This window comes from Clarias gariepinus, chromosome 15 (genome assembly GCF_024256425.1).
Source record: "Clarias gariepinus isolate MV-2021 ecotype Netherlands chromosome 15, CGAR_prim_01v2, whole genome shotgun sequence".
NCBI lineage: Eukaryota > Metazoa > Chordata > Actinopteri > Siluriformes > Clariidae > Clarias > Clarias gariepinus.
In genome coordinates, this window is record NC_071114.1 from 19,392,602 (window position 1) to 19,409,831 (window position 17,230).

At 35.4% G+C, this 17,230-nt stretch overlaps 1 protein-coding gene across 2 annotated transcripts in view; it reads right to left on the reverse strand.

The window, feature by feature from the left end:
• Positions 1–575: 575 nt before the first annotated feature.
• Positions 576–17,230, reverse strand: part of LOC128542540 (lisH domain-containing protein ARMC9) — a 44,552-nt gene continuing 27,897 nt past the window's right edge. For both annotated transcript variants that reach the window (XM_053512430.1, XM_053512429.1), the window contains 9 exons: positions 16,864–16,938; positions 15,571–15,661; positions 14,783–14,838; positions 13,059–13,157; positions 12,765–12,871; positions 12,496–12,569; positions 6,980–7,040; positions 3,717–3,859; positions 576–854 (listed from right to left, as the gene is read on the reverse strand). In XM_053512430.1, coding sequence (XP_053368405.1) covers positions 832–854; positions 3,717–3,859; positions 6,980–7,040; positions 12,496–12,569; positions 12,765–12,871; positions 13,059–13,157; positions 14,783–14,838; positions 15,571–15,661; positions 16,864–16,938 — 729 coding nt within the window. In that variant the 3' untranslated portion in view covers positions 576–831. The remainder of the gene's footprint in view (positions 855–3,716; positions 3,860–6,979; positions 7,041–12,495; positions 12,570–12,764; positions 12,872–13,058; positions 13,158–14,782; positions 14,839–15,570; positions 15,662–16,863; positions 16,939–17,230) is intronic.

Genomic DNA, 17,230 nt, shown 5'->3' on the forward strand with positions numbered 1-17,230 from the left:
GAATCTTTAGCCCAGTTTGAGGTTGAGTGCTGTGGAATAGGTTTCCCTTAAGGATATCACTGCGCTTTGCTCCATTCTGCTTTCCCTCAGCCCTGATGAGTCTCCCAGTCCCTGCTGCTAAAAAACATCCCCACAGCATGATGCTTCACTGTTGGGATGGTATTGGGCAGGTAATGAATAGTGCCTGGTTTCCTCCAAACAGATTAATCTTGATTTCATCAAAGTAGGAAACCTAGGGAATTTTCCTTACAGTCAAGCAAACTTTCATGTGTTTTGGACTGAGAAAAGGCTTCTGTCTAGCCAATCTGCCAATAAGTCCAGCCAATCGGTGGAGTGCTGCAGTAATAATGGTCCTACGGAAACTTGGTTCTATCTCTACACAGGATCTCTAAAGCTCAATAAGAGTGACAATAGGGTTTTTGGTCACCTGGTCTTTTAAGGCCTTTCTCCCAGTTTGTTTAGTTTGGCCAGGAAACCAGCTTTTTGATTTCTGGTTTGAGAAATATGGAAGCCACTGTGCTATTAGGAAAGGTCGGTGCAGCAGAATTTGTTTTATGTCAGTTAAAATATTTTGTTGTGATGAGGTGTAAAGCTCCGCAGTGTGAGGAGTGAACAGAGAGAAGGTGAGGGGGCGGAGTCTGTGGTGCTGATGATAAAGGTTTTATTGTAGTGCTGGGTTACACTGCGGCTCAGTTGGCCCAAAAAAAAAAAAAAAAAAATCAAGCAGACCAAAAACAGAAGCTTTGTTTCTTCTTCAGTCGTCCATCTTGGCCTGATAAGACGGAGGACTGATGTTACAGGAAGCTGCATGTCCATCAGCAAAACTTCTCTTCACTTCCTGTTAGACTGCAGACCTGAAGATAAGGACAGAAAGGACAGCAGGAATTGAAATTTTTTAAGGTTAAAAAAAAAAAAAAAGTAAAAATATTCAGTTTAGATTTTCTAATTAATATCTATCAGTGCAGGTGTTTGTCTACATTGTGCATGCAGCTTATTAGCTTATTATTCAACACATAATTGTTCATAACATCACTTTTACTTAACATTTTGATTTAGGCTCATAACACTGCACTCTCAGTTCAGTTCACTCTCGTCTTTTATCTGACGCTTCACTGGTTTTAAACTTCCAGTAGGAAGAATAAACATACATTGATATGTCCATTTATTATAAAAAGTTCAGTACTTTTCTTTTTGGAGTAAGCCATGTAGTGTAACGGTTTCGTTTCTGTTTGGTGACGATTTGGGCGCCTGGGGGGTATGATTGAAAGAGTGAGTTCTGACAAATGTACAGACAAAATCCTTCTTTTTCTATCTTATTTATATAGATACTTACGATATGTGTATACAATACAACAATATAAAACTGGCCAACATCTTGGCACTAGAAACACTAAACATGTCTTTAATATTTTAAATGTAAACATAATTTATGTTTTTAGAAAGGAGTCCAACTATAAATTTTGCTGTAATGTTAAGATATCGCAGAAGCAGAAGAAACACAATGCATCTTCAGAGAGGCTGTGACAGCTTGGGTTTTAGGTTTAAATCTATATGAAGCATAAAACAATGACCTTTGTGTTTTAATAATCATTCAGATGATTATCTGAGGATTATAAACCACACAAGCAGGTCACTCAAAGGCTGAGCAACCAGGCTGCTTACTGGAGAAGGTAATGACCCTGAAGAAAAATGCAAACCAAGCATGCATCAGTACTGATAGTATTATGCGTTGCCCATAACTTTTTATTGTCACGCACACATTCCAGTAAGACATCAAGTGAAGGAGCCGGAAATACAACTAGGCCTTTGAACTGATTTAATCTTTTTGGTAAAATAAACATCAGAGTCCATCAGGAGCTAGAGGGGAAGCATTTAATGGCTGCTGTTATATTATGATGAGCTTATACTATAAGCTCATAAATAAATAAATGCCATATTTGGCATTGTGGGATAACACACTTATACAGTAAAAAAAAAATTAGAAGGAAATGGAACGTGTAAAGCCAATATCATTAATACCATGTTCTTAATTTATAAAAGAACTAAATTGATGTAGATCATACTGATTCATAACATCAAGCTTAATTTCTGCACAGAATTGTTAAATAACTTGGCTCATGCGGCCTGTAAATATATATTTTTTTATTCGCTGTTAAGACAGCCCCATTGGTTCATGGAATGGACTCGACAATGTGTTGGAAACATTGTTTTTTGGTTCACTTGCATCCTGACAATCGTTTAGGTGCAAGTTTATGTTGTGTGCTATTAGATTTAGATCAATTGACCATTATATTTATGAAAACTGTTTGAGACAACTCACATTTATGTAAAACGTGCTTTCTTATTTTAATCAAATTTAAAAAGTGTCACTAAAATTCTGTATGACTAAATGCTCAGTGCTGCTCTCTATTTTCACCTTCATTCTTATTTGTTAATCTTTAATTAAATAGACACCATCCTTGTACCCGTCTGTACAGTCCACACTAAATTTGCATACTGATATCAGTTGCAGAATCCTGCACCATCATTTAAATGTAGATAAATAAATAGATACATACATGTAAATGTATTAAATAAATGTAAATATATTAAAAACCAAGAATACCTTTACTATAAAATTTACTATTTGTCTAAATATTTTTTTTTTATATTTTATTCAATATTGTTCTAGTACTGTGTATTATTGTCTACAATTTTCAAGACTGTCATTATGTTTATAGTTTATTTTATATGCATTAACAAGATGGTTAAGAACTAAGAATTTGTTTGTATTAGAAAGCGTGTATGACAGAGGCCCTACTGTAAATATTAACCCCAAGCCATGAAAGCAGACAAGAATTTCACTCTTTAAACAGCTCAGATGTAAAATGCCAGATTAAATATAAGTTTTAATAAAAGCTGCATGGAAAGGAAGGAATCAGGGACAACATTAGCCTCATGAATAGTGGGGTGGGTTGTTATACAACCTTTATAAATTATTAGCTCCACTTTCTCTTTATCAAAAAAAAAAAAAATTAAGATTAACTCACTAACAATTAATTTTTTGTAAAAAGGAATGTGAAACCAATTTTAGCCTCAACAAAAATAAATCCTATATTCATGCGCAGGCTCTCTGTGGTGTCGGTTTGTTAATAATGGTTCTAAAGAAGGAAGGAGGTGCTGGTATTTTTACGTCAATGATTGTTCAGGAAGAAATGAGTTTGGTTACTTTAATGGTAGTTTGTAAGAAGAAGTGGCCCTACACGCAATGGAACTTGAACCTGAGCTCTGAAACCCAATGCTCTGGGAAAATTACCCAAGAACAGTAGCTGCAAACCAAATAAATGAATGCTGCCTGGAATGCAAATGTTCGACCCAACAAGGAAATACACCAAACAATTTTTAAAGAATGCCTTAGGTGTGATATTTAAAACAACTGACTTTCCTTCTCAGCTCAAGTTGCTTGCTCCAGTGAATGTCAAGAGATATACTAAAAAGGAAAGAACATTTTTTTTCAGTCTCAAAGACTTAGCCAACCACCAGATTAGCATTATATGGCATCCTTAAAACACTCAACAGGTGAACACCTGTAGCTCACCTTTATCATGCTAAACTGGAGGCTCTGCGCTCCCACTGCTTATTGGCAGCATTAGCCTCATGCCTTCAAACAGTTAGAGTCAGTGTGTAGTGTTGTCTTACTGTGTGATGTATATTTTGTGTTGTGCGAGTTATCTTACTGTGGGATGTGTGTGAAGCGCTGTTTGGTTTGCTGGTGCTCTGTTGTGGTTCTTGGTAGGAGAAATGTGGGCTGAGTGGGGGAAGTTTCGGCAGAACCCCGGCAGGGATTGATGGTCGGCCACTGAGGCTGCTGGTGACATCACTGTGGGGGAAGGCAGAAAGAAATGAGACTGTAGCAACGTTCTCTATTCAAAGGTAAATTACTCATTGATGACTCATTAAAATTATACAGTTACCTGTTTTTCAATTACTTGTAATAAAATCATATGTATAATTTAGGCTAGGGCTAGGTTTTTAACAATATAACAATATCATCAATTTCATTGTTTGGCAAAATATGAGATGCTGTGCATAATATGTATACTGTGATATACTTTATATGTTTTAATATGAATGCAAATATTTAAAGACTAAAACAGAAAAAAAACTGACATTTTAGAAATTAATAAAATTACATAACAGTTTTCTTTTGGCGTTTGTGTGACTGTGAAAGCAACACCTCAAAACTAGTAGTGTAATGTTCCCTATTTACTTGTGCAGTGTCCTGATTCCTTAGAATGCAGTATTTATTTTAAACCTCTGAGTTTGTCTGTCAGTGGCTGTGGGGACAAAGATATAGAGGCAGAGTGTGCAGGTCGAGTCGAGATCAATAGACTCTTTGTTCTCAAGGCATTTCATAGCCACACCAGAAAAAGTGCTGAGTCAATGTCCAGCAGACTGTTCTGCATGGCCTAATAACACTCAATACGAAGTGAATGGAGGTGGTAGCGAAGTGATGGTGTTTTAGACACAAATCAGAACTCTCCATATACAGCCCTTTGCAAATGTATTCATACCCCTTGAACTTTTCCACGTTTATTCAGGTTACAAGCACAAACGTAAATATATTTTATTGGGATTTTATTTGATAGACCGACACAATGTGGCAACACGGGGACACGGCAAACATGTAGAAGAAGGTGCTCTGATCAGATGAGATCAAAATGTAACTTTTTTGCAAAACGCCATGTGTGACAGAAAACTAACACTAGGCAACACAGGGAAATCATAAAAAAATAAATAAAAAAAAAACCCTTGTGAGACTGAAGCGGAGGTACACCTTTCAGCAGGATCCAATTTAGAATCTGTAGCAAGACTTGTTGTTCATAGATGCTATTTTACAAAGAAGAATGGGCTAAAAATGTCACTCTCTAGATGGGCAAAGCTCAGTATACTAAGGCTACTACAGTAAGTATTGACTTAGGGGGGTTGAATACAAATGCATGACACGCTTTTCAGATATTTATTTGCATAAACATTGTAAGCCATTTATTAATTTCATTTTTTTCAATTATGTGACAAAACATGGAAGTTCTAGGGGTATGAATAGTTTTGCAAGGCACTGTAAATAATTTATATTATTATTATTATATAAATACTAATTAATTCAAACATAATTTAGTATATTTAGTATATTAGCTAAAAACAATTTGGTCTTGAAATTAGTATATTATATATTATATAAAAAAATGTTTACATCTAAATAATATTTAATACTTTCAAAAATATTAATTTTTCAAAAATATTAATTTATTAATAATTTACAGAAAGAGCTGTGTTTTGGGCTTCTTTAATCTTAAGTCTCACTTATGTATTGTAATTAAACATTAACTTGATATTAAAAAGTTTGATATTAACAGTTTTTTCATTTGCAATGTTCAATTATTCTGTCATGTAAAAAAAAGATTAATTGAATATACTATACTAGCTAAATGTGTTTGTGTGTGCGTATGTGTACTGCATGTGTGTGTGCGCGCGTGCAGGATTTCTCTCCTATAGAGTGAAATTAACCATGAAGAAAGTTTGTTATAGCAGCACAGAAACTGCTGATCTTGTGTTTTTCAAAGTATTTTTACACTTTTAGGACCAATCTCATACAGCAAACAGTTTCAGCATGGAAAAAGGAGATTTCTTTCTCCATGCACTGAGCAACTGTAACCAAGAATCAGCAATTTCCCTCTGGGATTATTAAAGTTCTTTGAATCTAGAATTTCTTTCTCTCAGACTCTCTATACTTGGGCAGTATAAGGTACACCTGTGCACTACTCATGATGTCAGATCAGCATCTTGATGTGGCACACCTGTGAGATGGGATGGATTATCTCAGCAAAGCAGAAGTGCTCACTATCACACATTTAGACTGATTTGTGAACAATGTTTGAGAGAAATGGTAATATTGTGTATATGGAATGAATTTTAGATCTTTAAGTCCATCTCATGAAAAATCGGAGCAGAAACAAAGGTGTTGCGTTTATATTTTTGTTGAGTGTACAATAATAATAAGGCAGTACATTAAGTAAATTCATTAGACATTGCCTCTCCAACATGGCTTTTAACAAAATCATTAACACAGAATGCACACTGTATTGTGAAATAGGCCTGATTATGGATATTTCTGCCTGAGTGGTCATTAAAGAGGAGATACTGTATGAAGTTTGCAGGACCTAAAATTTAACTCAGCACCAGTTCAGTTCCCTTGATTAAACCTACATCATGCTTGCCCTTAGCCCTTCAGTGAGTGACGATAAACATGAATTATCATTAAAAATGGCTTCAACTGTTTGATGCGTATTGTGTAGAAATCTCAATGTTCCTGATAGGACTGTCAAAATAACACATTCATTTTAATGTATTAGTCGCAGGAAAAAATAATGTGTTTAAAAATTGTGTATAAAATAATTGTGCAAATGTACAAAAAATTAACACTGATTAATCGCATTCCATGGTGCCCTTTGACTTCACTGTAACCGGTCGAGCCACAGCGGCTTCGTACCATGATTAAAGCAGGCGAGAATACGCTGCTCTAAGCGCACACAGTCCATGATATTAATGCCAGCAGCCAATATCGACAAAAAAGAATACTGTGGTATTTTCACAGTAAAAATTGACGTGTGCAATTGATTTTGATTAATTAATATCAAAATATGAAAATTTATTTGATTACTTTTTTGATTGCTTGACAGTTCTAACTTTTGATCATTAAAACACTCTTCTGAGCGTGAATTTATGGTTTGGTGTAAACGATTAATTTCAATGGAGAAAGTAAAGATGAGAAGAGGAGGTAGAATCCTAACAACGTAATAGGATCACCGCACCACATCCCAGGGCCCCTATAAGTTAAAACATTGTCTTCTATGATCATTATTATCATTATCACAAGACTGAGGTCCTGCTACACAAATTACAACGTGTGTGTGTCTGTGTGTGTGCGCGAGCAAGTCACCTTCGTGAACAAGTGTTCACCTCCGAGCCAACTGATTCCTGAGATGAGCACCAAACTGAATCTGGGAAGAAAACAAACACAATTAAATGTTTAAGTTTTGTTTTTCGTGACACATTTCGAATTGCGTTTAAAGACAGTATGTGCAGCTATAGACAGGCTCTAAAAACTGCTAGGACCAACCATCTTAGCCAACTGATAGCAAGAAACCAAAACAATCCCAAGTTCTTATTTAGTACAGTAGCCCGCCTAACAAAACCTAAGATGCCTGCAGAGAGTACTCCACAACATTTTAGTAGTGAAGATTTTGTTGCATCCCTAGGAATGTATGCATATTAATATTCATTTGGGGTGTTGTTTTTTCCCGCCCTTTGGGTGTGGCTGTCTGGTTCCTGTGCTGTGCTCTCTTACTCTCTGCTTGCTTGGCAGTTAAATGCTCCCAGGTGATGCCAATCAGAGGGTGACTACAGACGGTGCTGCTACAAAAGATCAGTGCACGCATTCCCGAGGAGAAGCTCACTTCTCCCCTGCTCCAGAATTGTGTTAGGGGGCCTGCTATCAAGATAATCGTTGTTGTGATGCAAGTATCAATGACTATAGATAATGGTTCAGTGAGTAGGTTGTATGTTTATTTTCTATAGTTGGTGCAACCTACTTTAATATATATTTTCTCTTTGTTAGAGGTACTAAGAGGTATTGTAACTTTTGTTTCTTTTTATAATAGTTAAATGGGAAGCATAGGGAGAGGGTGCCCTTTCATTTTCAATAACCCATGTTTATCTCTGTTTTTCAGCTAGTAAGGGAGTGGAGGAAAGCCTTTGTTGATTATTTCTTTTATTTTACTCTGTTAGGTTATTTAGTACTCCCTCAAACAGCTAAAGTGTGTTTTGTTTGTTATGTTGGCCTTGACCCTCTCCTGAAATCATTTATTTCTCCCATCTTTTTAGTAAATAAACCCTTGCTTAATTATTAAAAGTGTTGTTGCATTTCTGGGGCAGTGGACTGAAGTGATCCTTCCACATTTTTGTTAATTTCTTCCTTATAAGTTTTATTTCTTTTGTTACCCTCACTCCCACCCCTGGACGTAAGGGAGAGGGATGTAACAATTTTATGGATTTCTTTAATGAAAAAATCGATAGCATAAGGAAGAAAATAACGGAAGTTCAACCTCTAATAGCGTCTCATGATCTAGTTCAGCCTAAAGTTTCACATTTAGTTTTTCAGTGCTTTACAGGTGTAGGACAGGAAAAGCTTTATAAACTTATCACCTCAGCTAATTCAGCAACGTGCCTGTTAGACCCAATCCCAACCAGATATTTGAAAGAAGTGATGCATACAGTTGGAGAGCCACTTTTAAACATTATTAATTCTTCATTATATTTAGGTCACGTCCCTAAACCTTTCAAGTTGGCAGTTATTAAGCCGCTTCTTAAAAAATCTAATTTGGAGGCAAATGAAATAAGAAATTATAGACTGATTTCAAACCTCCCCTTTATATCAAAAATATTAGAAAAAGTAGTATCAGCTCAAATATGCACATTTTTGCAGGAAAACAACATCCTTGAAGAATTTCAATCAGGTTTCAGGCCCCATCATAGTACAGAAACTGCACTAGTTAAGATTGCAAACGACTTTAGCGACGTTTTTAGCTTCGGACCAAGGCTGCACCTCAATTCTAGTCTTGCTTGATCTTAGTGCTGCATTTGACACTATAGATCATAACATTCTCATAGATCGCTTACAAAATCACATAGGTATTCAGGGACAGGCATTAAAATGGTTTAGATCATACCTGTCTGATCGATACCATTTTGTAGACCTAAATGGAGAACTGTCTGGTGTAATGCCAGTGAAATATGGGGTCCTACAAGGGTCAGTTTTAGGACCTCTGCTGTTCTCAACATACATGCTTCCCCTGGGTAACATCTTTAGAAGACATGGGATTAGTTTCCATTGGTATGCTGATGATACCCAATTATATATCTCAACAAAACCAGACGAAATACCTAAATTGTCTAGATTAACCGAGTGTGTCCAGGACATAAAAGATTGGATGACCAATAACTTCCTTTTACTAAACTCAGACAAGACAGAGATATTACTCATCGGCCCAAAAACCAGCACACAACAGCTTTCACAATTCAGCCTGCGTTTAGAAGGATGTACTGTTACTACTAACTTAACAGTAAAAGACCTGGGCGTAATATTAGACAGTAACTTTAAAGTCACTTTTACAGTCCTTGGAAAATCATATTTCCAATATCACAAAAACAGCCTTTTTCCATCTTAGAAATATCGCCAAACTTAGGAGCATCTCATCCGTATCTGATGCAGAAAAGCTAGTTCATGCATTCATGACCTCCAGACTGAACTATTGTAATGCATTACTAGGTGGTTGTCCTGCATCCTCAATAAACAAGCTTCAGTTAGCCCAAAATGCAGCCGCCAGGGTTCTCACCAGATCCAGAAAATATGATCATATAACCCCAATATTATCATCCCTGCACTGGCTACCTGTTCAGTTTAGAATTAATTACAAAATAGTATTACTTACATACAAGGCTTTAAATGGTTTAGCTCCCACATACCTAACCAGTCTTCTGAAACGCTATAATCCGCCACGCTCCTTAAGATCACAAAACTCTGGACTTCTGGTAGTTCCCAGAATTTCAAAATCTAGAAAAGGGGGTAGGGCTTTTTCATATTTAGCTCCAAAACTTTGGAATAGCCTTCCAGACAGTGTTCGGGGCTCAGACACAGTTTCCCAGTTTAAAAGTAGACTCAAGACGCATCTCTTTAATCTGGCATACGCGTAACTCATCCCATAACTTCATACTTCAGTACATCTATTCTGAATAGCAACTACGCTAATTCTCTCCATCTGTTCTGTACTTTTCTACCCATCCCGAGGCATCTGGAGATTGTACCAGCTTCAGTAGATAAAGGCCACCCCTTAGAGGATCCTGAGGCATCCAAGAACTGGACTTCATGTTAATTTAAAGAATTTCTGTTATATTGTACTCTCAGCTGCATAACACACATGGTATTATATCATCTCTATCTGTTATCACCCAAATGAGGATGGGTTCCCTGTTGAGTCTGGTTCCTCTCAAGGTTTCTTCCTATTGCCATCTCAGGGAGTTTTTCCTTGCCACTGTCGCCGTCACCCTTGGCTTGCTCATCAGAAAAATTTCATTCATTCATCTCGTTATTATCTAGACACATTTTTCTCACACATACACAATTTATTATTATTATTAATATTTTGTTATTATTTTATATATATCAATTCAATTCAATTTTATTTATATAGCGCTTTTAACAATGGTCATTGTCTCAAAGCAGCTTCACAAAGATGAAATAAAATATATATATATATATATATATATATATATATATATATATATATATATATATATATTTTTTTTTTTTATTGAATAAAATTGAATTGAATTGAATTGTAACAAAATTAGGAAATTGCTGACTCCTGATAGTTCATGGACCCCTGAACCCATGTTCACGATTTATAGGATAGTTATTTAGCCTTTTAAGCTCAGAAGACTTGGGAGACAATCAAGGATGCCTTCACGCATGTAGAAATATAATTTTTGCTAGCATCTATGGTGTTAAATCTATGTTCAGTCCCATACTTAAAAGTAAACAAGAATATCATGATATAATGATTAAGTGTTTTAACTGAAGATAATTTTTTAAGTTAATTTTGACTTTTTCCAATATTTAGAAATAAAATGTACAAATAAAAAGTAGATTTTTTACTTGCATGTGAGTAAATTTTTGGCTGTATGGTTCTCAAACTCACACACAAACGCACACAAACACACACGCGATTCAGTTCAGTCGAGGTCATCACAGACAAGAGAGGACACATCACAGTGATTGCTTCACAAAGCCCATCTGGACAGGAAACAGAGAGGAAATTAAATCTCTCTCCCTCGAAAAAATGGGGTAGTCCTAATCTCTTATGATATACCATCAGCACACATACACGCACGCGCACACACACACACACACACACACACACACTTCAGAACTGATTTTTTTCTTCTGTGCATTACATTAATTCATCTATAGCCCATACTGTTCTATATCATTTTTTGGTATACCAGTCTGATTCCTGTGATATGTTTAAGACAACAACACAGTTTCAGGTGTAATATAATTAGCAGGTTTACATTCATGCACTTGTTATTGGTAAGGGACCTAGAAAACAGATTATATTTAGAGGATTCCTAAATCCCTAAAAAAGGGTGGGACCACTCGAGCAGTGCCGGAAAACTGGAAGGAATGTTGTACGCTGCGGCATGTGATTACAGCTTAGGGGTAAGTGGGTATAGGGCCGTTTTTAGCTTTGTAGGCAAGTATAAGTGTTTTGAATTTGATGTGGGCAGCTACAGGAAGCCAGTGGAGGGAGCGAAAAAGTGGGGTGGTGTGGGAAAATGTATGAATTCTTCTGATGTTATACAGAAGAAATTGATGAAGCATTAGTGTTTGTATAGTAAGAAAAAAATTCTGTAAATAGTATTGTGTTTAAAAGTCAAAAGTGAAGATAACTACGCAAGTTTATTTTATGACACTTTATTTACACTATCCATCCATCCATCCACCCAACTCTAAAAGAGAAAAAAAAAAAATGGGGGTCTGGAGAGGGAATGACTTATTTTTTATTGTTTGGAGTTGCTATAGTACAAGTGAGAACAAGAATTAAGAAGTATAATATGCCCCTGTTTAACATGCATGAAACTGTTGGCAAATTGCAGTAAACAGACATTTAAGATGTAAACAGCCTGTTTAATGTTTTGTTCTCATAAGACTAGTGAAATGCATAAATCCAGTATCATTATGCATGCCTAGAAGTAAAAATTCAATAGATGTTTCTGATTTGCAAGAGGCCAGACTCCTGGTCAGTCTGAGAGTGGACTGTCCCAGAGACAAATAGCTAGGAATCATACATTTCTATCAAGGACAGAATTTTAGTTCAGTATAAAGAAGGTTAAAACAACAGAGAAACCACCTGATCAAAAGACATTTGTGCTGCTCTCTGTTGAGAACAACCCCCTTATTCTAAACTAAAAATTGGTGGTCCTAAAGCTGCTACAAGCAAGTATTTATAATTAATTAATAACTAAACCTTAGTTTCTTAAACATTTAACATATTTTGGTGCATATATTTTGTCTTAACACATATGTCAATTTACTTTCTGCCTGTCTCTTTAGCATAAGCAGAATCCCCAGGGTGAACTGTTTTCATAAAACAGCACATGCTGAGCTATTTTATTCTTTACTTAATAACTTCTGCAAATAAAGAGCAGCACAAAACAAGCAGGAAATAACACTTATAATACTTTTCAAACATGCTTTAAATATTGTGACGCATTGACTCATGCTAAACGTGACAACATTTCTCGTCACACTATGTAACCAATCAATAGCACTGTGTTGTAACTAATACTATGTGTATATGTTTGTGTGTTTATGTGTGTGTGTATATGTGCACATACCTAGCGTACGGCGAATGGAGTCACTGGTACTTGGGCGAGAGTTGAAGGGGGAGTCAAGCCTGTCAGGGGCAGCCCTGAATATACACACATCATGATGCATATATAACTATAACTTTTAAATGATGTATTGTGTTTTATTAATTTTCCTATAAAGCTGATGTAGTGTTGAAGAGTAGGAGTGGAAAAAATTAAGAGAGAAAAATACATTTATTTGATATATTTTATATACGTATATATTAAAAGAGAGAGAGAATATGCTTAGGTCATACACAGAGTTTCTGTGTGAGTTTGGTGTGACGGGTCTCCTGAGAGGCTCATCTGTGCCTTGAAAGACATGTGTACTCGATCTTTTCATCTTGGCCATGTTGGTCATAATCTACATTAAAGTACAGAACACACACTTTCAGACTCACACAAACATGGACATGTACTCTTCCAGATAATATTCCATATTTGTAGATCCTCTCCAGAGAGTAAATCTAAAACTTAAAGTCCATGAGACACAAAAAAGCTGTTTTTAATTTAATATGAAAGTCAAATAAATGTGTATGAGGATGACGTACTCCGAGATACTCTGTAGTCAGTAAATGTTCTCCTGAAAGCTCTTTAGACTGGGGTTGAAGATCTTCCTCTTTGTCCAGATCTGGCTCCATCATGTCCTCCTGTTTGACACAGACGCGGACACACATACACACCCTCTAAGTACACCAGCTATATCACTCCATCAATGCAACACTAAATATTTGCGGTGAAAGTTCCAAGGAAACTGTGGCTATTGAATGAAAGCCTGAGGTGATGCAACTCCATAGTTTCCTGTTTAGCATGGTGTTAACTCAGAGAAGCACATCACAACATAAAAGTACACTACATGGCACAAAGGATGTGGACACCTTACTATTACACCCATATGTGTATCTTTCCTTTAGGAGAAGGAACATGCGTGCACAAATTCTTACAGCTGTGTTCCAAAATCTAGAGAAAAGATCCCAGAAGAGCATAATTAAAAGCACAAAAAAGCACATATGGGAACTAATTTTCAAATTTCTATTGATTCTGTAAAGCAGATTTGTGACAATGACAACTGTTCAAAGTGCTACAAAATAAAACTGGATTGAACTGAATTTAATTAAACATTTCAGCCCAAAATCTGGCTTCTGCCAAAAGCTGGAAACTCAAGGATGGTTAAAACAAAAGAATAGCTCTTAAGACATGTCATAATGAACAGGGTTAGGGTTAGGGTTATTATTCTTTATATTGAACTTTAACCTCAATTAAAAAAATAGAGAAGGCCAGTTCATAAGAGGAACTCCAATGAGTTAGAAATGTAGTGCATAGAAGAGTGGTACAAGATCCCTCCACAAATCTTGGTAAACACTACAAACTGTCATTCTCACTCCATCAGAAAGGCTCCACCAAATACTGAAATTGTGGTGCTTTTTTGGGAAATTGCATTATTATGTAAGTTTGCGTTACTAAGAAAAAACTTGCTTTTATTTATTTAAATCTGGTCACTTTCACCATACATCCTCCACGAGATGCATGAAAATCTGGAAGCCTTTAGACTTATTGACGGTCTGGCTCCTGGGGACAAATTCTCAATGCATAATTCTGCAAATGTTAAAATGTCGAGCTGCCTCACCTTTTTGTCCATGGAGATGGTGGGCTCTTCCACTGTAAAGACTTTTGCATCATCTCATTCATACCCATAAACCCAAGTTTTGTCACCGGTAATGAACGACAAGTAACAGTACGCTAGCAGAGTTCTAGTAGTTTGTCCCCAGGCTGCTGGGGACAAACTACTCAACGACATGGCGCATGTTAAAATCAAATGTGACGATTAAATATTCTGTTTTGTATGGTACACCTACAATTGCAGCAACGTTGTGAATTGTTCTCTGACGATAATTATGCTGAATTTGCCAAATGATTTTATAATTTTTTGGGGGTTAAGCTCGTTGGAGGTCTTCCTGATGATGATTCCTGATGTTCTTCCACTCTTGAAGCATGTTTGGCTCTCAAAACATCTCAAATGACTCATTGCAGCCTTGTTTTTTATAGATTTGGCCGTTTTAACACAGAATTTCATGTTCGCACTTTGTTCCAACTTGCTGTCCAAGATGAAATAGCAGATGCACATGGTCAGAATAGCACCAGTTGAACACTTCCCGATGTACACAGCACAATGCCTTTTGGCACACTTACTTATGAAAGTTTGTCAGATTGTAACATAACTAATCTTAAAACTTTTTAATACCACTTCACAGTTTGAAGATAATTTTACACACACCTCATCTTCATCTTCGTCTTCATCCCCTGACTCCGGATCATCTTTTGGTGTCTCCTCTGATCAAAGCAATCAGAAAAATTAGAACTTAGTGGCATAACGTAAATGAATTTAAGATTCTAGAATAGAACAATTAAATGGAAAATATATAAATATCAGTTTTAAATTTTTAGCAGTAACAAATTAAATAAAATCAGTACTTGACTTGACCACAGAAAACTGCATCTGTGCTCTCAGGTTTACTGTTGTATAATTTTTAAAAGTACATCAGCTGGCTAATTTTCTTAAGCATGTTTAAAAAATGCAAATTAAACAACAGGAGACACTGACCGTTGTATTTTTGTCTTTGTTTTTCTTCAGAGTGCTGTACATTCCGCTTAAAATTAAATATCCCCAATGTCCCTTTAAACTTCTTTAAAAGTCTAGTCACTCAGTAAAAACTAATAAGGCTAATGATTCTAATTTAAATTATAAAATAAAAACTGATAAAACTAGCAACATCATCTAAATCAGTGATTCTCAAATGTGTAAATCAGGGACAGCTTGGTCTATGATAAAATATAGCCATCAATTAGTATCAAAATGGTAATATGTTTGTATTTATGTTTGTATTTAGTTAGAAGGCTGTAAAACTAATCGACTGATCTCTTGCAATGAAATAGGCTAATCTAAAAGAAATAACTAAAAATCAAGGATATTTACTAAAATATCTAACACTGTGAGCTAACTATTTGGGATTTTTTTCATACAGTACAGTGTATAGTTGTATCATTTTAAAGAGATGCTTATACCTAAGTTTAGCTGCTTGATGATGAACTCCATCTGTGTGTTCAGTTCAGGATTTTCCTCTTTCATGTAACAGCGCAGGATTTCCTCCAAACTCTGAAAGACATGTAGTAAACCTGCTTCATATTTTTGGTCACACACTTTTTAGAGAAGATTTTACTGCATATGTGAATGCCCTTTTTTATGCACCTATATTGTAAATCATTACTAGTTATCAGCAGGATGAGTAGATAAAAGTCAGTTTCAAACTGAAAAACATTTTTAGGAATACTTAACAAATAAATACTGCAGAGAAAAAAAAGAAGAAGATATTATCTGAAGATAATGGTCCATGTTTCCTCAACAAAAAAAAAATGAAAATAATAATAATAATATGAAATTAGTAAATATAGGTTTAATAAACATATATTTGGTTTATTGTACTTTTATAGCAAAATTTAATGTTATACTTTATTGGGACTTTTCAGACCTGCATGCAAACCCTGTGTCAACCTATCCCTTAAATTAGATTAAAGTAGTAATAAAAACTCCACATGACTAAATATATGCCGAGCACTGACCACTAATTGAACTTTGGAAAAATACTGATTTACGTTAATGTTAGTTATAAACTGAAAACATTTTGAAGTGGTGAGGAACACAGAAGCAGGCCTTTCTTGTGGATTGCTCTTTAAACATGATGATACATGGGTGTATTTTAGTGCTGAATTAGTCATGCAGTTAATTCCTCAAAAATGTAATTACAGAAACGTTTTAGAACACATAATATCCTGCAGTTTCACTCTCACTGGCTGTGATAACATGCAAAAAAGTTCAACAATCTCTATAAATTAATTCTGACCACATACAACAGAAGAATTCCAACCTGAATGCTTTTTTTAAAATCTATTTGTATATCTGATCAAACTTTTTATGCGTATGTGGAGTAAGGTTAAGCATCATTGTTACCATAGTCCAATGAGTATGTTCAGATCATGTCTTTTTGTGCTTTTTAATTTTTTGTCCCAACAAAACCTCAATTAAAATGTCAAAATCAAACAGTGAAAATATATTTTTCAAAACATTGTAAAGCACACTCAATTTCACATGAATGTTTTTTTAAGCACAAAGCTTGAGTTTTTAGTCCGAATATCAATGGACTATTAGACTGGATATAATAATAATAATAATAATAATAATAATAATGATAATACTGCTACTAATAAATATCACAGTGACCCTTTTAACCTGTTCTAGGTGTATGGTGGCTGGGTGTGTATGTGTCTAGGTGTGTTTTAATATTAATGTTTAACACTCACCATTTCTTTGGCCTCTTGTCTTAATGTTGGGACACTTAAGATACTGTAAAGAGCTCCATTTACATAGTACCGGATCTGCAAACACACACACACATTGGAAAAAATTCCACTTCAGAATTTTTCTGCTTTTTATCAGTCATCATCAAAAAAAGGCAGTTTTATAAGCCACCTTACACGTCTACTCTATTAGATGAGGTGGTGTACTCTGGATCATGAACAGTTCCTTCCCATGCCCATACTCTTCTTTTCATTTTAGTTGAAGTTTATATATTGGTAAAACTATGTAAACTATGTATTTATTTACTGTAATAAAGTCTTCTCCTAATTCTTGTCTTTGACACCGAAAACCCTAAATCAAGAAGGCAAG